The sequence below is a fragment of the Phlebotomus papatasi genome, chromosome 3, assembly GCF_024763615.1.
Source record: "Phlebotomus papatasi isolate M1 chromosome 3, Ppap_2.1, whole genome shotgun sequence".
NCBI lineage: Eukaryota > Metazoa > Arthropoda > Insecta > Diptera > Psychodidae > Phlebotomus > Phlebotomus papatasi.
Window position 1 is genome coordinate 29,585,772 of NC_077224.1, and position 25,067 is coordinate 29,610,838.

The 25,067-nt window shown below is 31.3% G+C and overlaps 1 protein-coding gene across 4 annotated transcripts; it reads left to right on the forward strand.

Annotated features, from left to right (window-relative positions):
• The first annotated feature begins 2,213 nt into the window (after positions 1-2,213).
• Positions 2,214-25,067, forward strand: LOC129807506 (otoferlin-like). 4 transcript variants are annotated; one of them, XM_055856804.1, is made up of 22 exons: positions 2,214-2,469; positions 5,216-5,274; positions 8,166-8,352; positions 10,059-10,126; positions 10,205-10,465; positions 10,522-10,649; positions 10,726-11,074; positions 12,330-12,392; positions 13,468-13,552; positions 14,200-14,356; positions 17,040-17,226; positions 17,303-17,398; positions 17,525-17,801; positions 17,983-18,437; positions 19,500-19,766; positions 19,971-21,091; positions 21,177-21,404; positions 21,467-22,315; positions 22,379-22,625; positions 23,443-23,693; positions 23,762-24,277; positions 24,763-25,067. In XM_055856804.1, exons 1-22 carry the CDS (start codon positions 2,391-2,393, stop codon positions 24,941-24,943), a joined length of 6,111 nt encoding a protein of 2,036 aa, XP_055712779.1. In that variant the 5' UTR covers positions 2,214-2,390; the 3' UTR covers positions 24,944-25,067. The 4 variants fall into 4 exon arrangements, with proteins under 4 accessions (XP_055712779.1, XP_055712780.1, XP_055712781.1 ...); XM_055856805.1 differs by having other exon boundaries at positions 19,509-19,766; XM_055856806.1 differs by lacking the exons at positions 2,214-2,469; positions 5,216-5,274 and adding an exon at positions 7,253-7,276.

Consider the following 25,067-nt stretch of genomic DNA (forward strand, 5'->3'; position numbering starts at 1 on the left):
TATAGCTCTCGTGCTCTCTTTGAGCGAAAGTTCTAACCCCTGTTGCAAACTACGTCATATACTCTCATTCTCTCTGAGAGCATTCTGGTAAAAGCAACAAGCAACGAATAGGTCACAAAAGGAGAACAAAGCTCTCAGTTGAACTTGAGCTTTTTAAAGGTGCTGAAGCACATTCGTGTTAACATATCAGTGAAAAGTTTCGTGTACGAATTACCTAAAAATTGTGAGACATTCCTTTGTTATTGTACCCATAAAAGTGCTCCTTTTATGCTATGATGACTTGAAATAAATGAAGTATTCATGAGAAAGGATATTTTTGTACTGAAAATTTCTAAGTTTTACCCTGTAATATGTAAATCTTTTTTCTCGTTATGTTTTACCTAGAAAAAAATAAAATTTGTAAATTGATATCACATGAAATGGTTCTTTTGTAATAATGATGTCTATTTCGATAACATTGCAAGCTATTTAGCTTTCAAAAACGTTTATGATATAACGTTCAAAGAAGTATGTTTTAGAATACTGAGCCTTAGAAACCATGAGGGCAATCATACATCGATCAAATACATATGTATGCATTATGTATATAAAATTACGTTTTAGAAATTCGTCATAATTTACAATCTTATATATTCTCGTAATAATTGTAAATGGATGATACATTGAACCTCATTATTTCATTGACCGAACTCATCAGAAGCAACATTTGGTTCAATATTATGGTAAAATTGGTGGTTAAAAAATAAATTTGTTAAAGTTTATCAAAGAGAAATTCTAATTAATGTTTACAAGTAGTGCAACTTTATTAGAAAAGGGGATATCAAGATGTGTATTACCAGTATTTCGGGGGCATGACTTAAAGTGATTCTTATCAATTTTGAGTAATTTATCGGCCAAAATAAAATATTTTACTAATCCTTACGAATTGTTTAGTATAATATTTTTAACTAAAAAATTTGGAATATTTAAAAAAAAATCTTTCAATAAATGACAAGCAACTAAATAAAGCGATAATTATTTTTTATTCTAGATTTAATTGTCTTATGGAGTCTAGGGAAAATATTATAGAGATTAGAGTTATTTTAAAAATTGATTTAAATTAATTGCAAACTGAAAAAAATGTAATAACAATGAAAGTAAAAAATACCTTCCGCAAAACCAGTAAAGCTTTTTTTGAATTATGAGTTCAGATGGTCCGTTACTTAGCTTTGTAACATATTAAAAAATTGAAACAAATTTTAGGTCACAGCTTCAAAAATTGTTCAAAATTTAGACCAATTTAGACACTTCAGTGCTATCTTTTTTCATTTTATATTAGTTCATACACATTATATACTCAAAAATACTTTCAAGCTTCTCATTGAACTTTTCTTTAATTATCTCTTATATTTTTTGTCACACTGACTGTCGAAACTTTATTAAATTTCTTGCTCAAGTTTTAACTGCGAAAGTTGAGAGGTATTTTGTACAAGATACTTTATTTGCACGCAAGGTGTGGGAATAATTAACCAGAAATATATAATGTTACAATGAGTAAAGCATTCTAGTGGAAAATTGATTTGCTGTGTACTTCAGTACTTTGCATGTGCTAATCTCAATAAAAAAGTGATATGTTGCGTTAAGGCTCATACTGTTGTACATACTTGTGGACTCACATAAAAATACCATATTTTTGTAGTGAAACTCCATACGCTAGCATGAAAAGAGAGAATATCAACCGATAAAAAGGGTTATTGTATGGGAATAAATTTAATAAGTGGCAAAATATGTGCTTTTCTCCTTATTTTATTTTTTTTATCTAATTCCCCGATAATAACGTCAATTATACTGATTTTCAATTTAAAAAAAAACCATCGTTATTGTACATTGAGAACAAGAAAAAAATTACTAATATGTTTCTAAGTATATATGCAATACGTGATTTATTGTCAAAAGCTTCAATTTATAAAATAGGTAAATAAATGTCCCTTTGCATAAAACAGTATAGATTTAATTATTTTTTAAATCTATGACTAATATTAAATACCCAATTATCAATTCATTTTTTTATGGAAAATATTTTCGTCATTAGAATATATCAAACCATAATTTTATTTTAAGTTTAGGTTAACAAGATACATATTTTATTAGTGGAAGGAGAACACACAGTAATTTATTTTTAAGTGGCAAGAATTCTTTACTTTATGTTTCTTAAAAACAAACTTTGATTTCAGTAACGTTAATTACATACAATAATGATACTACGATATAGCGATATGGAAAAGACACTTAAATTGAATTTAAGATAGTGCGATATAATCTGAAAGAAAGTTAATGGTAATAATGATTAGTGATGAGTACAAAAAGTGAATTGTGATCGACTGAAATAGTAATTAAAAATAAATCAAAATATGTCACTAACAGTAAAGATTAATCAATTTCATCTACCGAAGCCAAAATCAAATCTCATAGGACGTGTGGAATTTCGAGGTAAGCAGAATTTTTCAACAATTACAAAACTCCCCTTTTCTGTATTACATTTATTTAGTCAAGAATTTCATATAGCTTTTTCATTTCAAAACTTCCATATAACTTTTTTAATCCCCCCCCATTCTAGATTTTGCAATATTATAAATTTCATTTCTCGCTTTATAACAGAAAAGTTTCCGATGAAATGCTTATAAGGAAACCGACTTCATATTTTCACATGAAAAACGACTTATTAGAATCTTGTTTTAAAATTTGCTGTCGTCATACTTAATCTACATCTTAAACTCACTTCCTTGTAATTATTTTTGAGCATTTTTGACGCCATTCTTCACATTACAATATTACGGGGAGCAAATGAGTGGAATATTGTAGAGCTTTCAATTATTTTTGAAATGGAGACGCCTGGTTGTGATGGAGATGCCTGGTGGTATTCTAATTGTCACGAAGAACATGTCCCTATTATTTCTGCGTGAAGAAAATTTTCAAGGAATTACATCAGGCAACAATGTATTAATTTTGTGGTGACATTAGCTTGAGTTAATCAAACAGTTTTGAGTATATTCTTGTTAAATAAATTTATTGTGTTATGTACTCAAAAAATTATTCTATTGTAAGGAATCATAAATAGAAAAAAGAAACAAATTTCTATGTGAGATTCTTTTTAAATTAAATTCAATTGGATAAGATTCTATACAAAAGCAAAAACAGAAGGAACATTTTCTGGAGAGATCGTTTATTCTCTAACTTGAATTTTAATTCACATGCCGCATATTAGGTTTATGAAATTAGAAATTAATTATGACAAAATAGAGGAAAATTGTGATAGGCGCATCTACAATGTTTTCTCTATTGCTCCATCCAAAATTCAAATTTGGAAAGGATTAATAAATAATAAATTATTATTTTCAAGTAGACTACGGTAATTTTTTATGCAAACAATGAAAATACCAAAAATATTGTATTTTGACCTGATTCCTATCCTTCTTTAATTTTTGGTCAAAATTTTGGGGCTTTTGAAGTATGATAGCTTGGAAATTTAATGTGACTGGGAATCATATCCAGTCTGACTATCTTATGCACAGATCATCCAAAAGTGAAAAAAGGCAGTGGAAAAATCCTTAATCTTTTTCCCAAAAGTATTATGCCTGAGAATGAAGCCATCCTGCTCTGAAACATTAACTAAGAGGAGAATAACCAGGAAATCCTATCTTTTTATTATTTACATTATTATTTTCCCCAACAGAATACAGGTCATTAATAATTAATTAAGTAAATGGAAGACTTTTCTTTACTATTCAACAAGTTCTTCAATTTAAATCAATAAATTGGTGTAGTGGGTGTAGTTCTGATTAGTCCTCATATACAATATTGCCCTCAAAATACCTATGCATACATGTATGTTAGAAAATGATGGAAATTGCAAGCAAAATTTGCTGGAAGCGAACATAACATCACACAGTCTGATGGCTATATTGCTCAATTATTATTTGTCTTAAAGTCGTAGTTAGAGTATTTTTTGAACTAGTATCACGTCCATAGACTTATTGGAGGACTTGGTTATACGTTTGAGGGCTCTAAAAATTCCTTTTTTGTGGGATAAATTACATATTTCTTCTACAACTTAGCACTCTTTCACAATAACAAGACTGCATTCACCACTTATCATTAATGTGAGTCACGTTTTAAAAAGAATTTTAATGAGAGAATAGAGATGGAAGTTCCTAAGAATATTTTAAGCATTTTTAAATGTTCTGTAAGCCAACTTGCAATTTGTCTCCAAGTAAAATTGTCTCCCAGTCTATCTTTAAAACAAGAAAATGATAGGAGTAAGTCCTATGATATTTTGCCGCTGGGCCTAAAATAGCATTTTTATTCGATTATGATAAGGTGCAAAAATATTCTGCACCAAAATTTAATTTGGTTCCATTTTATGACTTGGGAAATTGTAATTACATAGGCACACGAACCTATACCTACAAGTATAGGTATATATATATACCTACAAGTCTTCAAATTTTACAATTATAATAACAGTAAGTTAGAATCTCTTCTTTGCACATGTAAATACATCGACATTAAAAACTCATTAAAAAAATTGAATAATATATCCAGGGTAATCATCTGATAAATGGAACTTTAATAAATAAAAAAAAATAAGTTGTATATAATATTGCAAACGTCCAAAAGAAACAGTCAAATAAAGAAAAAACTACTTCCACAATTTCTTTACAAATACAACTGACTCAAACCCTAACGAGGTTTACATTCAATTTTCTCCTTAATCGCATACACTGCTGTTTGAAAACAACAGATTCTACGCAGCCCATTCTTATTAATTATATAATTATTGTGAATTATTTATTAATTGACGAGTGTGAGATTCACAGTTTAAGAAGAGCAAATTTTTGAATGGCCTTAAAAATGACCAAAGAGCTAATTTAAAAGAGCTAACACGGCAGCTAATTATTTTTTTTAACAAGAGTTGTAAATACTATTACTCTGAGAGATAAAGGTTTTATTAGACAAAAATTGGTCATAGCCATAGGTATGTTCTTTCGTCGACTTGACAATTTCTTTTCATATTCCATTTAACAATTTTTTAAGAAAAAAATCCCACACCTTTTCATAGAATAGAAAATAATTTTTCTTATATCCAATCATACCAAAAATGCTGGTTTAACTTTAATAGTCTTCCTGATTGAGAATACATACTTACATATTGGTATCTATTTGATTATTTTTTCAGGAGTGGGTCATACAACAAATGAACTAAGCAACACCTCTGAAATCGTTAATGTCAATCAGGTAATGCACAATTTCATTGAGACTTAAAAGTTTTTACGAAAAAATACTATTATAAACTGTAGGAGTAGGTGCTACGCGCTACTAAAATTTTAAAAATTGTCCCGATATTAAAAGAACTGAATTTTCGAGAGTCTATACATAATACATTAAAATATTGCGAGAAGTATGGATGATATAAAAAGAAGAAAACATTTATTAACTCACAAGAGAACTCTCTTAAAATTTTTAGCAAGCATCTTAACATAATACTCCTATATTGGTTCACAATATACTACAGAAGACAAAATACGAATAACTAATGCTTTTTTCGTGCTTGGTAAATTAAACTGCTCCGTTTGTTTGAGTTATGTAACTTATATATCACTATATGATAGTCTCTAGATCTAGAACTATTTTCAGATCCAATATTTATACATTAACTTAATTATTATAATTCGTTTCCATGAAATTTTTTGAAAAAACTTTACTTATATTTAAAGTAACAATAAATAGCACCAAGCAATATATTTAGCACCAAGTTCACACTAGTAGATATTTTTTTGAAGCTGCCTATGAATATAAGTGAGATGTCCAAAAACAAGTTTCACTCACTCTCAATGCAATATCGAAAACATGTTTAGAAGACAGGAAATTACTGAGCGATGCCCGTATTGGAGTCTAAAGAGGATATTTTTATCGTTTCTTTTTTGCTCATTTCATTTCTAGTTGGACTGTCATGTCATTTTCGCATTTAGATAAAATTTCATTAAAGTGATTAAATAGTTGTGCGTGGTGTGCGTGGTGGAGAGAGCAATTTTCTTGAATCCTTAAAAAGTCCATTAAATTGACTATAGCTAATTTGATTGCATATGTGTTGCATATCTGATAGGAAGCAATTGAATTGTTCACGTGTATATGCATATATGCATATATAAAATTCATCTATTTCTTATTTGTCATAAATACAGGTATAACATTTTTATATCCTTTTTATATTTTTTTCTTCTTTTCCTTTTAAAAATTCCTTTTCTTTGTATATTTGTTTGCCACGCATTTGTAAGAGGGTTGTACCCTGTTTGTAGTGGTTTTTAAATAAATTGAAAAATTGAAAACATTAAACTGAAAATCTTAAAAGAAATGTGATATTGTTGATACCGTTGATACATTTTACAAAATTAAGAAGTCACTTGGGTCACGAACACAGGAAACAGCATATTTTCTTTATTTTTTCTGGGTAGTAAGAAAAAATCTTTATTCATGCTCTTAAATATTATGAAAAGACAACGTTTAAACAATTTTCAGAAATTTTCATTTAAAATTTTTGAAAATTTAGCCGTGAAAACCTATTTTTTGGAGACATCTATTAAAAAAAAACCTTCGATTTAAAAATTTACTCAAAGTATGTTCAACTGAACTCAAAAAATCAAGTATATCTTGTTAGAAGAAGAGTTAACACTAAACCTACCAAGACCCGGTCAAAATGACCGGTTTAAAATTTTTTAAAATGAACACATATTTAAACGGTACAATGTCGCTATCAAAATTTATGAACTTCTCAAAATATGCATGTAATATATTTTTCAGTGTTTAAATTGAAATTTTTATCTTCTTTTCCAAGAAATTTTTTTTTGTGTATCCTATCCTACAGTGGTCTGTCAGTTCGCGGTGCCGAGCGCTCTAAGAAAAACGACCAAAAACGGTCAGTAGGTTTAGTATTAAACTCGTATACTCTGAGTAATCTTGTCAACCGAACAGCAAGTTTTTTTAAGTTCTCAGAAAATTAGTTCCCGTCAGCTGAATACCTATAGTTTTTAATGAATATTTAAAAAATACAGAGTTTAATGTTATTCTTTTGTGCATAAATTAGAATGGTGTATAAATTAATATATAATATGAATTATTTTAGAGAAGGTATGCTGTTTTTGGTCTTCGTGACACAAGCAAATTTCACATTTTTCAGCACTGTAGAGCTTGTGCAAGTTGAGATATAAATATACAATTCAGAATTCATTCAAATTTAATTGTGAGCAAAATTCTCAAAATACTTAAGATTAAATTTAACTTGTTGTTTTAATCAAAATTAAACTTTCAATGAATTTTGCGCAATTTTCGAATTACTCCGATAAAAGGATAACTCTGTAATTTATAAAAATAATTTGATGGATGTAAATAACCCAAAATATTACAAAAGTAATTTCAGACTCACATGCTTCGAAGTACATAATATCTATTTTAATTTTGTAAAAATAAATAGAATATTAATATTATTAATATTATTATTTTATAGTCTTGTCTTTATACTGCAAACTGAATGAATTTAAGATGGATATGCCACAAGAAAAGTGTTAGTTTGTTATATTGCAATTTTGAATGAACCATTTTTTTAAAGTCCTCTACTACTGAAGTACTGTTTCGATACTAATTAACCATTTAATTAATTTTCAAACTTAATGTTTAAAAGTAGAGGAAGCAACTATTGGACAAGGATCACTTCGAAGTTTCGTCGAAATATTGAAATTAATTTCATGCAAGGGAAGTTAAATGTTTTCTTTATCCCGTAAAGAGACGTGTTCAAATTTTACATCTTGTATGATACTGAAATAGTATTAATAGGTCCTGGCGCAAGTTTCTAAACTGCCAATAGGGCTTTCTTCTACCTTGTTTTATCACTAAGAACTTTACGTAGCTTTCATTGAGAACATTTTAGAACTTTCATTCAGCTATAAAATAATCTTATAAGGAATCTCTTCCAATTTTAAGAAGTTCTTACCGTCATCACGAAGTTACAAATGGATTATTTATTTTTAGATCAGACGTTTACTAAATTTATGAGTAACAAAAATTAATAATTAGTTTATTGTAATAAAATTTTATCTAGATTTTATGTGGTAATTATTATTTCTGTATAACAGGCTTTTGTGTGGCCATTGGCTCGGTCTTCTTCGCCTGAGGAGACAATTGTGGTGGAACTACGAACGCAGACAACGAAAATCCTTCTCAAGACTGGCCTTTCATCCTCTTCTGGAACCTCATCTAATACACGTGGAGCCATAGGGAGTAGCAGTAAGATCATTGGACGCTATGTGATGCTCATGCAAGGTAAATTAAAATTACATTATCACCTAATTTTTATTGGCTGTCAATCTAGGCAATAAAGCTCAAGAAGGTCCCTTATCTTAATTAAATTAATTTATGGCTTCTACACTTTATATATAAGAACATGAAATTGTTAACGACACAAAATTATTAATGTGAAAAGATTACGAAAAACAATAAACATGGCGAGGATACATATTTTTTCCTATAATAATAATAATAAATGTATTTTTATGGACGAAGGATGAACATTTGATAAATAAGACATTTTAATATCTCATATATGAAGCTCTTTGTCAATAAAAATAAATTAGAGAATAAGAGAAATAGAAAATATAATGAACATAAGAAAATTTATCAAAACCAGTATACATTTCAAATTAATTAACTTATGATAGGTTATTTACAAGTAATTGCGAAGTAATTGAAACTTGATTTTTTTGTGTTTACGATAAATTCAGTTGTTCTAACACGAGTTATCTGAAACTTCAGAAACCTTATTCATGGTACGAATACCTTAATTTAATTTATTACCAAAAATTTTCTTATACGCCCTTTTAAAGCGAATTTTTAATTTTAACTTGGAGCAACTAACTGAATTTCTCCTCGTGAAAGGGGAATATCGTGACGTGTTTATGTATTATATGCCGGATAAGTGGGTCAAGGTTCTGCTTCCAGAACATAATTGTACATTCAAGAAAAAATCTATATGGAAAATGTTTTAAAAGTATTTTCACGCACGTGTTTTAAATTTAATAACGACGTCTTATTATGTCCATGAAAACAATTTATCAGTTGCACTTTGCACTAGAGTAAATTCAATTGTATGTCGTGGGAATTCTTATTAGATTCCGAATATTCCGTATAATCCTCACCTAATAAATATAATAATATAAAATGTAAATTTATTATTACCACAATAATTATAGTTAATTTCTGAAATCCAGAATAAGGTGAAATGAATTTTCGTTTAGTAAAAAATCAAATTTTGTCAGTTAAAAAAATCTAAATCTTTGCTAGATCTAACTTACATCTAATATGACTTAATTCACTCTAATATGGTTTTCAGAATGAAAACCTCTTAATTTTTCCATTAATTGTTTCAATTTTATATTTTGCTGACTAACTATTTTTTATTACTCACTTGTACAGTTTCATTAGGAATCAGAAAACGAATCAAATGAATTTCGTACATTGAAATTTAGCTGCTTTCCATTCCCTCAATGCACTATAAGAGATTTATTTTTATAGTTATACTAATTTTTGTGTAAAGGTATAATATATACTTCATTTAACATAAATTAAAATTATTGCAAACATTTTAAGGTAATTTGCATAATAAAAAAGAGATAAAATCTGGTAAATTTTTTGATTTTTTTTTCTGAATTCAGTAAGTATTGTGTGTTAAGTATAATAATATAAGTATAATTGATAACCAACAATATGAAGCGCCCAATTTATTTGGCTTTACAACTTTATCCTAAACATATTCTAATATTTTTTCTCACCTTAAAATGAGTAAACTTTTCATAATTAAGATATAAATAATAATCTGGCTTTCAAAGCAATGCATTGCATTCCATATACCTATGTTTTCATGTCATTTAATACGTTTCAACTTTAAACTTGTTGACAAGTTGAAAAGTTTATAAAGTGTTTATTTAAGAAAATTGTGAAATTTCTCACCATTTCACTGAACTCTATTTCAGGTGTGATTACAGAAGGCAAGTTGCGTATAGAGGACCACCTTGTTGACCCGAACAACAAGGCTATACAAGTAAGATAAAGTTTTGCAAGTTTACTTGACAAATTAGAATATAACACTCGATTGTGACTTTTATATGTGAACATATAGGCCATCGTGAACTTTGAAGTATCATATATCTCACCAGACGATGAAGCTGGAAATTTTGAACCTGCAAATCTCCTGAGTGTGATGCAGCAAAATTCATCTAGTCTCGATGATGATCAGCAAATGTTGCTCGATATCGAACAAAATATTGCCAATTTGGAGAAAAGCTTAAGTAAAGGACACGATGCAGGCCACACTTCGAAGAAGCGGCACTTGCTGCGGCGGGTCATGTCCCAAGGGAGATCAGAGAAAGACTTCTCGGGTGTAAGATAATTTGAAGAGCGTTGTGGCGTTTCCAATTGAAAAATTTGTTTTGGCAGGAGAAGGGTGCAAAGCAGCCTCAGGCACAGGACAAACAGCGTGTAACCTTAAAGACGGTGCGGAATTTTATGAAGTTAGGCAAACAGAGGCGTACATCGAGAGATAGCAGCACGGAAGATGAGGGAAGGTCCGTGGGGAGTATTTGCCTTTTGACTATAACCCACATAAAAGTTTTTTTTTTATTATTAAACCCCTTTACATAGGTCTCTTATAAGTGATACTGAGGGTGGCCTTACATCTGCGAACGAGCAGAGTGGGCACCATCATGATGCTCAAGACAGTGAATCGCAGCATGAGAGCATAAAGTCTGAGGAATCTAGTGAAGATGAGGATGAAGATGAGCTGCAAAGTGAGATAAAAAGTAAACGTTTCAAGTCATTAGGCAAATCCAATGATCATCTCAAAGCGCAGGATTTTCAAGTGTGCGTCACAATCATCGAAGCCAGACAGCTTCCGGGATTAAATATGGATCCAGTGGTGTGCATACAGATTGGAGATCTCAAAAAGTACACTAGTGTGAAGGAGAGCACAAATTGCCCATATTACAATGAGGTGAGACTATTCCCAATATGTATACAATCGTACATCCAGTAGTATATTTTTATTTCAATACATAGCTCGTAAATGGGGCATTATATCAGGGATAAGGGAGGGATAAAAAACAAAGCTCACTAGCACTAAGATGCTATCAGAATAAATATAAAACGAGAAAATATTATATATTGGTCACATTAATGAAGTGACTCAATAAAAAAAACTGTTAATTAATGATTTAATCAACTACATTGTTTGTGGACGAATTTCCTAAAACAACATTTTATTTGATAAATTTTCATTTCTGAAAGTGCGACGAACGCCAACAAAAGCAAGCATATATTTAAAAGAAATCAGTTATATAATTTCAATACTTTTGGCTAAGTTTTGAGATAATTTATAAACCAATTAAAAATCTATGATATAAACTACTGCTCAATTTATAGCTTTACTAACATACGTCAGAGTTAGGTTCTTCTCAATATTTAAAAATTATAAAGAATCTCAGCGAAAAATCAACTTAACGTTAAAGCGTTCAACCCTCTCTGGGTCTTTCTCAAAGAGTTAATTATTTATTATATCTTCGAAAAATCTCTTCCGTCTTATCTCCATACAAAATTCTGTTTATCTAGTCAAATTTTCTGAATTTAAAAAATAAATACTACATTGATTAAGTAATTTTAGACAATTTTAAGAAACATTTTAAATCAAAATTTTCGTTATTGCTACTGATGATTTATTTCCACGTTAGAAGATTTTTCTTAAATTATTATGCTAATATTAATGATTAAAAATGATTATTTAATTTAGAAGTTGAAAATAAATATAAACAGTTCTTTGTTGTACATAAATAATTACGGCATCGTAATTACAACTATTCTTGTTTTGGGTTAGAAGGAAATAATTATTAAAATGCAGAATTTTCTGTACCTGTTAAAAATAAAAAAAAGTTTGTGTAAGCTTGCTGCTGCTTGCCTCTCTTCTTAATCCAAGTTCAAATTATTATGTAATAATCTTGGACGTACAAAGAATGAGAAAATTAATAAAGTTAATCCTCTTATAGTCGGAATTGTGGTTGAAAATTTCGGTTTATGAGTTTTATGGGACAATACAAAAAAAATAAGAGCTCTGCAATTTCTGAACAAGTGACTTTAGCTAGGACTTTAGCGACAAGTTAGTGGAGTAAAATTGACTTGTAATAGAAGCTCAAACAATACTCTGCAAACTCACGATATAATGAACAATAAGAATGATTGCTTTTTTTCTTTTACAGTACTTCGTGTTTGACTTTCACATGGCACCAATTATGCTGTTTGATAAAATTATTACCCTATCTGTAAGTTGTTCTGAGATAACTTTCGAAACCAATTTTATTATGAAATGTTGAAAGCTTGTCTTATCATTCATCTTCTCAATCTTCAAAATAAGAGGTCAAGAAGTCAACTATAGAATAATAACGGTATATTGAATATTGATTTCACAAGCTTGGGCTATTACGTGTTAATGAGACAAGCTTTCAAAATTATGGGAAACTAATTAACATTCTGTGTGAATATTTAATGCATTTTATCTACTCAAATAGATTACTTTGCCACAGAATTAACCTCTTAATATCAATTTACATTAATTTACCCCATATAGTTTGTTGGAAAATACAAATGATATTTATATTATACCTTCTTCCAGACAATTTTCAGTTGATAAAAAAGATTTCATGGCGTTTATGAATAGAATTGTATTTTTTTTCTTACCTATTTCTGAATTTAGGTGATACACTCGAGAAAGTTTATGCGATCAGGCACAGTCATTGGTTCATTTAAGATCGATTTGAAAACAGTTTACGACGCCACGGGTGTGTGCATTAATAATTTTTTTTACATTTATTTTCATTCAAACGATATTCTTCTGTTATGTTCGAGTTTAAATTAGCTGCTCCTTTTTCTCCAATGTGTGTCAATGTTTTTATTCCAGTACACATTTTAATAACTCTTGCTGTTGTTGGGTAAAGACACTGAAGGAACCTCACGCAATTTACTTCTTAATTTCTAAATAAAAATCAACTTTGTTCGTGAGACGAAATGCAATTGAATTGCATGTAGAAGAGGATATTAAAAAGAAAATTTTGTGGAGATTCCTTCTTTCGTCGTTTTTTGAAATATTTATAACGAATATTTCTACAGAAATTCTAATTTTTAGAAATATTTCAATGTGTATTTTTTCTTTCTCTCTCTTTTCATTAATAACAAAATGTGCATTGCTCCTTCCGCATAAAATCAAAATCACAAAAATCAATTTACTATCAAATGCTGGTGTCAATTGATATGCAATCGCTGCCATCACTATGCAATTTGCTTAATATTTAAATGAAAATCCTGATAAAATTTTACACACAAATTAAATCCGGCTGAAAGGTGTTACAAAGCCGAAGTGTCCTTCGTCCAAATAAATTGATCGGTTCATTTAAATTGGATATAGCTACTGTATGGAATCAGAAAGGTAATAGAAATTCTAAGCAGTTCTCATATATACATAGAACAATCAATTGTTTTATAAAAACATTAAATTGATATAGTGAAAATTGGTAATAATTTACCTATAAAAAATGCATGCACACTTTGCAAAATCTTACTTCATCTCAATTTTCTGGACTTGTGATTGAGATTACTATACCTAATAAGCTGGTAGAAAAACCAACATAAAAACACAATTAGACATATATTACATACTCATTAAAATTTAATAAGGGGAAGTGGGGTACTTTTGAAAGTGGGGTACCTTTGAAATTTGGAATTTCCACCTTTTAAATAAAATTGAGCCTTATCGTGATATAATTTAGCTACACAAATAGATTTAGAAGCTAAATTACATTATGATATGGCTCAGTTTCACTTAAATATAGCAGAAATATCACAATTTCAATGGTGCCCCACTTTGAAAGATTCCCCACTTCCCCCTACAAATCTGAATAGACACTGCATTGAAAAGATATTATTTATTTGTCTCTTAAAACTCCTATGCACAATCCTCACAGTATTTCTCCCTATGCATCGCTTTTTTTTTAATTTTAGAATGATTTACCATTATATGCTTTTTATTGTTTTGAAGCATAATATGAAGTCTGATAATTTATCGCACAATTTCAGATCACCAATTTTATCACAAATGGGCATTACTAACAGACCCAGAAGATTTTATCAGTGGACCTAAAGGTTATCTTAAATGTGATATTGGAATTATTGGGAAAGGAGACACTGTCAAAGTGCCACAAAAATCTGAAAAAGATCCAGATGATATCGAAGCGTAAGTATTGTGTTCATTTAAGTAATAACATGTAAAAAGGAATTGAATGTGTTTAAAACAAATCACTTTTGGTTCTTTAGTCTGAGCAAAAATTTGCTGAGCAAATTTAACATTTTGATCTTTATGAGTCGCAAGTTTTTCACCTTCTATCTAATTTTTACACACGTGTACCTACGCACGTGATGTGATATGTAAATTTGCGGTTCAAGTTTAAATTAACTTTCAATGTTGAATGTTGATACTAAGGCCAGGGAATTATTAAAGGGAATTAGCTTATTAGTATTTCGAAAAATAGATTTAAAAAATAACTCATTTAATTTTATTTCTTAAATACTAAAATGAGTTCTTTTTATTTTTTATTGTCGTTAAGTCCTTCATTCCACTTGTGAATATGTACGTTAGCTACGAAGTAATAATTCAGTAATAATTCAAAAACACTTATTTATGTTACATGCTTTTATTATTACTTTTTATTTAATAGGTGTATGGTAGATTTAAAAAATATAATAAAAATGCATTGGGTAACTGTACCAATTTCGGCTAACTTGCAATTTCGGCCATTTCTTTTGTTTCTCAAATTTTCATAAACTTTTAGTTTTCACATAGGGGAAATGCTTCTAATTTTGTCCAGTTTCTTATTTTGGACACTTTGAGGATAACATTGGACACTAAAAATAAATTGATTAAAATGATGGATTTTTATTCCAATATTTGATGAATAATGAATTCTATTTAAATATTTGTTCTTTTTGGAATATTTTAACACTAAATACGTTAAAATTTGAATATGATTTGAGTTGAAATTGCTTTGTTGAAAATTCAGTGTGAGCAATTGCTTACGAGAAATATGACAGAACTTCGTGGCTTACTTCAGTCTTATTTAGTTTTGGTGAAGTACTAACAAAGTTTGTTCGCTGTTTTTGAGTGATATTATTGAATATTCATTGAGTATTGTGTTGATTCACGTTACTGATGATTTGTACATTTGAGCTGAAGTGAGATTTGCCTTGTGAATTATATTTTTCGTGTGAAAAATGGGAAATTTTTTAAGACATTCACCAGTGAGGTGATGATTCTTATTTTGGACAGGTGTTTTTCTCACGAAATTTCGTGAAGTTTTAACTTTTGTGATGACTAGGTTGGACAAATGCCTGGAGAAATGAAGGAGCATCATCTCTACGAAAGAGATGCAGTAAGAAATGCCTTGAAAGGCTCCCGGAAAGGGCAGGGAATGAGCGAATCCGCACGTACTTGGAGTACCGAAGTCAACTCACTTTAATGAATGATATGGAAAGTTTCTGGGCGTCTTGTGACATTCCACGTTTCCCTTACATGACCAGGAAGAGGACTTGGTAAGATTGGTTCATAAAATGAAGTACTCTAGAGATGCAAAGAAAAAACAAAAAATGTCGTTTCGATGAACCAGATGATGTGATAAAGACTGTAGAAAAATTCCGGAAGGGCAAGCAACTTTTTATTTTAAAATGTATTAAGAATGATTTTAGAGAAATACTATCTACACGGTGTCGCACTTCCCCCTATTGTTTGAAATAATCTTCTGTTAAAAAATATGAAAATACTGGCATAAAAATTTTTACTCAACAAATTAGCATTGTGCTCAGTAAAAATCATAATCGCCCAAAGAAAAATTTTATATAGACAACGAAATATTCTATGTAATCATTAACTGACATTAAATTTAAATTAAGTTTCTTCAAATTTAGCTGTTTCATTTTCTCTATTTCATGGGTTCTTCACTGCATTTAAATATAAAAAAATATTTTTTTTTATTTATCTACTTACAAAACCTGATTTTTACTGATCAAATGGTCAAAATTTAAAATATTGCCGACAGGAGTTAATAAGTTTCTTCTGCAAATGAAATTTTTTAAATCTAAAATTTAACATAAACATTTTTATGGAAATAAGTAATTTTAACTTTCATAGTAATACTCGAAGAAGATTCTGATAAAATCATAGTTAGGGGAAAGTGCCCATGCTTCGTACGATCTCAAGTTTTGTAATGACTAACTTTTTACTATGCTTATCTATAAATGTGATTCGTCGCATCCATATTTTAATATCTAAAGGAAAGCACCCAGTTTTTAAAATTTGCGGAGTCACATTTATTCAGACAAATAAGTAAAATTTAATCATTATGAAGCTTGAGATCGTACGAAGCATGGACAATTTCCCCTGCTAAACAACTAGAGCCGAAAAAAACCTTATTTTGAGAGCAAAACAAACAAAACATATTATTACATTTCCGATAGCCATGTGTTATTTTGACTCGTTATTCTTCCTATCATAATGTCGATTTAATAAAATAATTGTTAAGTGAATTGTGAAATTGAGTCGAAATTGTACTCTTTTCGGGCGTGAAAGCATAGTCCTGTCAAAACATTAAGTGGAAATTGAATTATTTGAAAACATTCACTTTGTTATCAAAGGATGCAGTAGTTTTGATATCATTCATGGCGTCAATGTTATTGCTCTAAAATAGAGAATACTTTTAAAGTATCAAATGAATGTTCTCGATTAAGTGTTAAATTATCACAATTGAAAATGGTTGGTGGAAATTGAAAATTGATAACATCAAAAATGTCCACTGACCCACTCAAATGTGGTTTGCTGCCTTTTGTAAATCCAAGTCCAAAATGCGGTATATTGTTCTTTATTGCAGAAATTTACTACTTCCTGACGGTGTTCCAATTGAACGTCAACGGGCCAAATTTATAGTGAAAATCTATCGAGCTGATGGTCTGCCACGGATGAATTCATCAATAATGGCAAATGTAAAACGTGCATTTACGGGTGAGAGTAAGGATTTGGTTAATCCGTATGTTCAGGTGTCATTCGCCGGATTGAGCGTGAGTAGAATTTTTCCTCACAGATATTCCCGCATTTGTACTCCATAAAACATTAAGAAAATGTTATCTTATGTAGGGGAAAACATCTGTAAAGAAAAACTCCTACACACCTATTTGGAATGAGCAGCTTGTTTTCACCGAAATGTTTCCACCCCTCTGTCAGAGAATTAAGGTAAGAGTGGTGGTTGATGAAGAAATTGGGGTAGTTGGGGATAAATCTCCGGATTCACCTTTGGAGCTCATTTTCTTATACATATTGTTTCTTGTGTTGTTTTTCTTTCCTTGAAAAAAAACATAGCTTCAACTTAGGGATGCTGACCCCGTCAAACCCTCAATAATTGGCACACATTACATTGACTTAAAGCAAATCTCAAACGATGGAGAAAAGGGATTTCTACCCACCTTTGGACCATCCTTCATTCATCTGTATGGGTCTACCAGAGATTATACTCTTCTGGACCAACACTCGACACTGAACACTGGCTTGGGAGAAGGTGTTAGTTATAGGGCTCGCCTCTTAATCGCCATCAGAACCGAGATAACAGATAATGTGGAGATTACTCCTGAGAAAAACGGTTAATCTTTGCCACAGTTAATTATATTGAGTGAAAATTTCTTAATGGTTCAAAGATATATCTTTAAAATAAGATCAAACTTTCCCAAAATGTTGTAGTCACTTTTATTGACCATTTTAGATATTTGATGCATACTTATAAGTTTGAAGTTGGAGTAACAAATGGTTTTTTTTTCTTCCAGTTGAACTTGAACAAACTTTTCCAATTTCTGAGACATCATATTCAAAATGTGAGGAGTTCTTCTTGTTCTCCACTATAATGGAAGCATCAATGTTGGATAAAAAGCTCAGTGATAAGCAAGTTTTCTTTGAATTAAGCATAGGCAACTCGGGTAATTCTCTAGATGGCCATAATGAAAGTACATCTACAATCAACAATGATGAAGAGGAAATAGAAGTAGTGGACTCGACGTCTTTTAGTAGCAACACAAACACCTGTAAACCTACATCACACGATAAAACCCATTACTTCCTGCCCTATTGGGATTATAAGCCATGCATGGATGTGCGAAGTGTTTTTCCTGACCTACGACGGAGAATGTACAACAGCAATATGATAGGAAAGATGTCGGAAAAACTGGATGAAGCTCTCACTGAAACAGGAACGCTGATTGAGGAAGAAGATCCCACTTCAGAGGTAAGCAAATTATGTATGACATTATCATTTAATTTTCACCCCGAAAGCATTCAAGCTCCACAAAATGTATTCAATATGGTTTATGAGTGGTTCATAAGTTTGTTACATACATAAATACAGATTTCGGTTCCCTTAACTTAAGATGCATACAAACGTTGATGAAGTTAATCACTGGATGACTTTTGAATTACTCCCTATATTGTTTATTTCTAAATTAAATCACAGTAAAGTTTAATTCCATTTAAAAATAGGAGAAAAAGTCCAATTTCAAAACCATCCCAATTCAAAAGTGCCTAACTTCCCCCTATAATCATGGAAATTAATTATTACTTAATATTTAAAACTTAACAAGTGTTTTTAGTTATGGTATAGAAAAAATGGAAACTAATAGTATTCATTTTAATGAATGATTTTTTTTTAATTTTTAGTTAATTATTTATTTGCAAATACGATTTTTTACTCTTAATATTTGTGTAAGAATTAGTTAACGTTTTACCATATCGATGTTGAACTGCAATTTCTGGATATTATGGCTTCTACACACTAGAGAAATTTATGTCCATATTGAAGCAAATTCCCTATGCTTGTGTAGGAAAAACTTGCTCTAAAATATGGACATATTTTTCTCTAGTGTGTAGAAGTCATTAAAAAGAGGGAATTACCTTCAATATCGTTATAAATTAAAAGATAGAGAAAGTTCAAATATCATCCCGTGTAATATATTCATCGTGAAAAAAAATGAATAATAATCTCTAATTTTTTTTAAACTCATATTCAAAAAGTTGCAGCTATATAAAAATACATAAAATAATGATAACATTAAACAGGACGTAAAAGTGTCACCATCACGTAATGTGTTACATTTATCGAACTATAACAATGTCTATAACAAGCAAAACTAACAACCAATTTGAGAGAATTTCCTAAAAGACGGATTCTCATAGACATCTCTCATGTTATGTCCACCATAATTAAGTACCCAGGAGATAATGCATGGAGCTTAATGTTGTTTGGGACACATTGTTCAGAGTATCCCTTTTGTCAGTGAATTAACCGACACAGGCTCCACAGGTGAAACTGAGGGCGTGTCTCGAAGAATTAGCAATGAGTTGCTCAAAGTATGTCACTGTGACGAAGAATACACTGAGTGGTCCTGGTACAGGAAAGACGAAATTGGACAAGGAGCGTGTAAAGCTATGTCTGCGGGAAATTGAGTCACTGGGGAATATGGCACGAAATCTACGAGCTTTAGTGACTAAAAGCTCAATGAGGGATAGATATAAAACAGCACAAAATTACTTGCAGAAACTCAAATTTCTTATTGAAGATGTAAGTCACAAAATACCTTATCTTAGATGTAAGTCCATAGATTTTTGTTACTCAGAGAATGATTCATACATATTTTATATTTCAAAATATTAGGTGTATTATATTTTATATATTAATACATTAATATATTTTACCGATCGAATATAAAATATAAAATATTGAAATACTGAATTGTTCAATGGGGTTGGTTGGGTTATCTTTCAGCCTCAGCATTCCTTACCTGATATTTTTATCTGGATGATTGCTAATGGGAAGAGGATAGCCTATCATCGAATAGATGCCAGAGATGCTCTTTTCTCTGAAATTGACGAAGAATGTGGTGTCTCTTGTGGCAAAGTTCAAACGGTCTTCCTCAAACTTCCAGGAAAACAAGCCACTGGTCCAGCAGGATGGGCTGTTCAAGCTAAACTGTCAGTCTATATATGGCTGGGTTTAGTGAAGGACAAGCAATTCTTTTTCGATGGCCTTCCTGGTGGGTATGAATTGTCCCAGGAATTGAGAAACGCAGAACGTCCACGTGCTTTGGCGCCTACAACGATACACTATGTTGAGAAATATGTGTTCCAACTCAGAGCTCATATTTACCAAGCGAGATCTCTGATAGGGTCTGATGCATCCGGATTGAGTGATCCGTATGCAACAGTTTTTATCACAGAATTCTCCAAGACCACACAGGTGATTGAGGAGACACTCAGTCCTACATGGGATGAGTTGCTCGTGTTCGATGAGATCCTTGTATATGGTGCCAAAGATGAAATCCGTAGAGATCCCCCAGCAATAGTCATTGAAATTTACGATCAGGATAAAGTTGGAAAATCTGAGTTTATTGGACGTGCCATAGCAAAGCCACGAATTAAATTAAGAGAGCATAATTATGTTACTCCGTCCCTTGAGTGGTTCGAAATAACAAGAGGATTGGACAATGCAGGAGAACTATTAGCAGCTTTTGAACTTCTTGAACATGGTTCTACAGATGTTCCACGATTAACAGAACCAAAACTCCTTGGTAATAATACAAAAGTGGACAAAGCTTTACCCAATCTATGTTCAATTTTGCCTGTACCTCGCGATGTTAGACCCAATCTAGCACGCTTTCGTATAGAGGTTCTGTTTTGGGGTCTCAGGGATCTCAAGAGAATTCATTTTATGTCAGTGGATAAACCAAGAATTGATGTAGAATGTTCGGGTAAAATTCTTAGTTCAAGTATTATTCAAAATGCAAAAAAGAATCCAAATTTTGTTAATATGCTCAAGTTCTTCGATTTGGAATTACCAGTTGAAGAAACCTATGCACCACCAATAACAATTCGTTGTGTCGATTGTAGGTAAATAAAATTCATAGAAAAAATGTTTATTAAGTTTCCTGAAGTAATTTACCAAAATAAATATTATTTTCTCCATTATTTTAAGATCATTTGGTCGTTATACCCTTGTTGGAACTCATCAAATATCTTCTGTCCACAAATATATGCATCGTCCACCACTAAAAGAGGACTACAAAAAATATTCCCTTGGTGGGCAAATAGTTCTGTCTAAACCAGTACCAGTTGCTGAAAATTCAGTCAATCCCTCCGAACTGATAAAAGGTTCCCCTAATGATAATCTCACCATTTACGGTGCAGCATGTGTTGCAAAAGCGTAAGTTACAAATTCATTCTTATTTTTTTCTAATGCAGTATAGACTTGTTTGCAATTTTCAGAATGAAGAAACAGCAAATGAAGAAGAAGCAAATCCAATCAGAAGAGAGTATTGATATGGAAGACGATAATGAAAACAGTAAGGATTGGTGGACTAAATATTTTTGGTCATATGAAAAATTAATTGAAGACACTAAAGGGATATCAGGGCATAGATTTCCCGTTGATCCACAACAGCAAAAGGAGGATGAAAAAAGGCGTCTAGCTATCAAAGGATCTAAACTCGTAGCCAAATTAAGCCCGAAACATCAGAATAAGTTGCAAAATGAACCAAATCCTAATAATTCAACCGCATTATTTCACATCTATCCTAATGAGCTTGAGACTCAAATTGAGTTCAACTATTTCAAAGAATGGCTTCACTCTTTCTCGCTATATCGAGGTAAAAAAACAGGAGATAGTGCCGAGGATGAGAACCGAGTTGTTGGTTTCTTCAAGGGTGCCATCAAGGTGTACAAGTTACCGATGGAAAAAGGTATCGAACCGGCATTTGCACCCACTTTACCAACAAACGATCCCATCCACGTTTTAGTGCGAGTTTATGTGATCAAAGCAACAGATCTTCATCCAATGGATCTCAATGGTAAGGCAGATCCATATGTAGTGCTTCAATTAGGCAGCAAGAGGATCAGTGATAAAGATAACTACGTCAGCAAACAGCTCAATCCTGTATTTGGCAAGTGCTTCGAAGTGGAAGCAACTTTTCCTCAAGATTCTATGCTTACATTGCAGGTTTTGGACTGGGACCTTGTGGGATCTGATGATCTCATAGGGGAAACAAAAATTGACTTGGAAAATCGTTTTTATAGCAAGCATAGGGCAATGTGTGGAATCGCATTTAAATATGAAGAGTAATAATCTATAAGAAAAAAAAGTATGTTAGTAAAAAATTTAACGCTTTTCTACACTTACAGTTCCGGATACAATTGCTGGCGAGATCCAATGAAGCCCACACAAATTCTTCAGAAACTCTGCAAGGAAAATAAACTTGAGCAGCCTCATTACTTTCAGGACCGTGTCATTATTGGTAGATACTGTATGACTTTTACAGAAGCAGAAGTTTTAGCTTGGAATGGACCAAATACTTGTCGGAATCGAGATGAACATCTTGCTCTAGCTGTTCTACATAGGTGGGAGGAAATTCCTCGTGTGGGATGTAAGGTAATTTTCCACAAAGACAAATCTCGCAAATATCCAATAAACTTTGAAATCCTCGAACCATTGAAAAGTTCAGTTATAACTCTTTGTAAAATAAACTTTATGCTAAATACATTGAGATTTTGCTAGTATAAACAACAGCTCAATCCCCTACGGAGAATCTTAATTTTCTACACAAGTAGCAGATTAATTGAATACCTATTTATATTTTGTATCAGCTTAAGCAAGAATTTTTTTTATCAACTTTTTTTATCAAAATGGTTTTAAAAAATAGATGTCCTCTATTATTAATTTCAACAAAGTTAACAAATCGTGAGAAAAAAAATAAAACTAAATTTTGTTTTTTTTTAATCCAATCAAGAAAATTAAGAAAATATCTAATTTGAGACTGTTGCTTCTTATCAGACAGTAGTGTCATATTCGATAATATTGCATTATAGAATATCCATACATATTGCCAAGTTTTAATTAAAAATGTTCCCTTATGGAACAGTTTCTTAATTATTCTATTCAATCAAAAATCAATAAATAAAAATTCAATAATTTTAAGAAAGTTGTGGAAGCCTGTACCTACAGTATTATTTTATAAAAATTATGGTTCATTGCCTTTTTTCTGTAACATTTTCAATCAATAAAAAGAAATTGATATTTTTGGCCCATTCATCACCGTACTCATTTCATTGAAATTCTGTGTCTCTTATCAAAACATAGTCAGTTCAGTTTATATAGAATTTATGATTTTGAATTATATTAATATGATATTTTTTTTGCTTTTATAGACTAAATTAAAAAAAAATCATGTATTTGTTGAATTTTCCAGATTGTTCCAGAACATATAGAATCGAGATCTCTCTACAATCCAGATAAGCCTGGCATTGAACAGGGAAAATTGGAAATGTGGGTTGATATGTTTCCCATGGATATGCCCCTACCTGGTCCACCTGTTGACATTTCACCTCGAAAGCCTAAATCTTATGAACTACGAATTGTTATTTGGAATACGGATGATGTAGTTTTAGAAGATGATGCATTCTTTACTGGAGAAAAAATGTCAGATATCTACGTTAAAGGGTATGATATGCTATACCTCATCAGTAAAATCTTTTGGAGTAAATTGCAATGCTTGTTATCACTTACAGTTGGTTAAAAGGACCACAAGATATTCAGTCTACAGACATTCACTACCGCTCTCTAACCGGAGAAGGAAACTTCAACTGGCGTTTCATCTTTCCATTTGATTACTTGGCAGCCGAAGAAAGGATTGTACTCTCTCGCAGGGAGTCACTCTTCAGTTGGGATGAGACTGAAGTGAAAATTCCAGCTCGATTAGAGCTTCAAGTATGGGATGCTGATCATTTTTCAGCAGATGATTTCCTGGGAGCTATTTCGCTCAATCTCAATCGGTTTCCTCGTGGTGCCAAATCTTCCAAGCTCTGCACATTGGAAATGCTCAAAACAGATAATGTGCCGTATATAAATATCTTTAAGCAGAAACGCGTACGTGGTTGGTGGCCCTTCTACATAAAACGCGAAAATGACGAGATGGAGCTAACGGGGAAGGTGGAAGCAGAGGTACACTTGCTCACAAAGGAAGAGGCAGAAAAGAATCCCGCAGGCTATGGGCGCAACGAGCCAGATCCTCTTGACAAGCCAAAGTAAGTATGAGGGAGTCATGAAAGTTTTTTTTTTTTACTTTCTAATTAGAAGTTTTGCACGTGGTTCTCTTTTACCTCTAAAAAAAAATACAACTCTCTACTGAAAATTAGAGAAATATCATTTTTATAAATTACTTTAACAGATGTCACATGGTAGTAATTTAGAAGAAAAGTGTTTTAGGGAGAAGTGGGGCACCTTTGATTTGGGGTACCTTTGAAATTTGGTTCTTTTTTCTTATTTTTAAATGGAAAAAAAATACAACTTGTCGTATTTTAACTTCACAATTGGTCTCTAGAGCCTAATTATATTATGGTAAAGTCCAGGTCCATTTCAAATTGGAGAATAAAGCTTTATTTTAAAGTTTCCCCAATTCAAAGGTGCCTCATTTTCCCCTACATTCTTATTTTATTCACAAATTATTCAAAGATACCTTGACTCAACTTAAAGCTAAATTTTGTAAATACTTCTCTCTTTTATTGTACAGTCGTCCAGATGCATCTTTTATGTGGTTTCTCAATCCCATCAAGTCCATCCGTTACATTGTGTGGCATAACTATAAATGGACCATTATCAAAGGACTTATCATTATCGCTGTGGCCGTCATGTTACTGCTCTTCTTTTATTCAGTCCCGGGTTACACTGTTAAACGATTACTGGGCGCTTAAGACAATCTTTCTCTGTATAAATGATTATTTTACTAATCTCGAAGCTTCTCTTCGGTATAATATAAGAACATATTGGATAAGCATTAAAGAAAATAAAATATTTGTTATACTTATTCTATCAAAA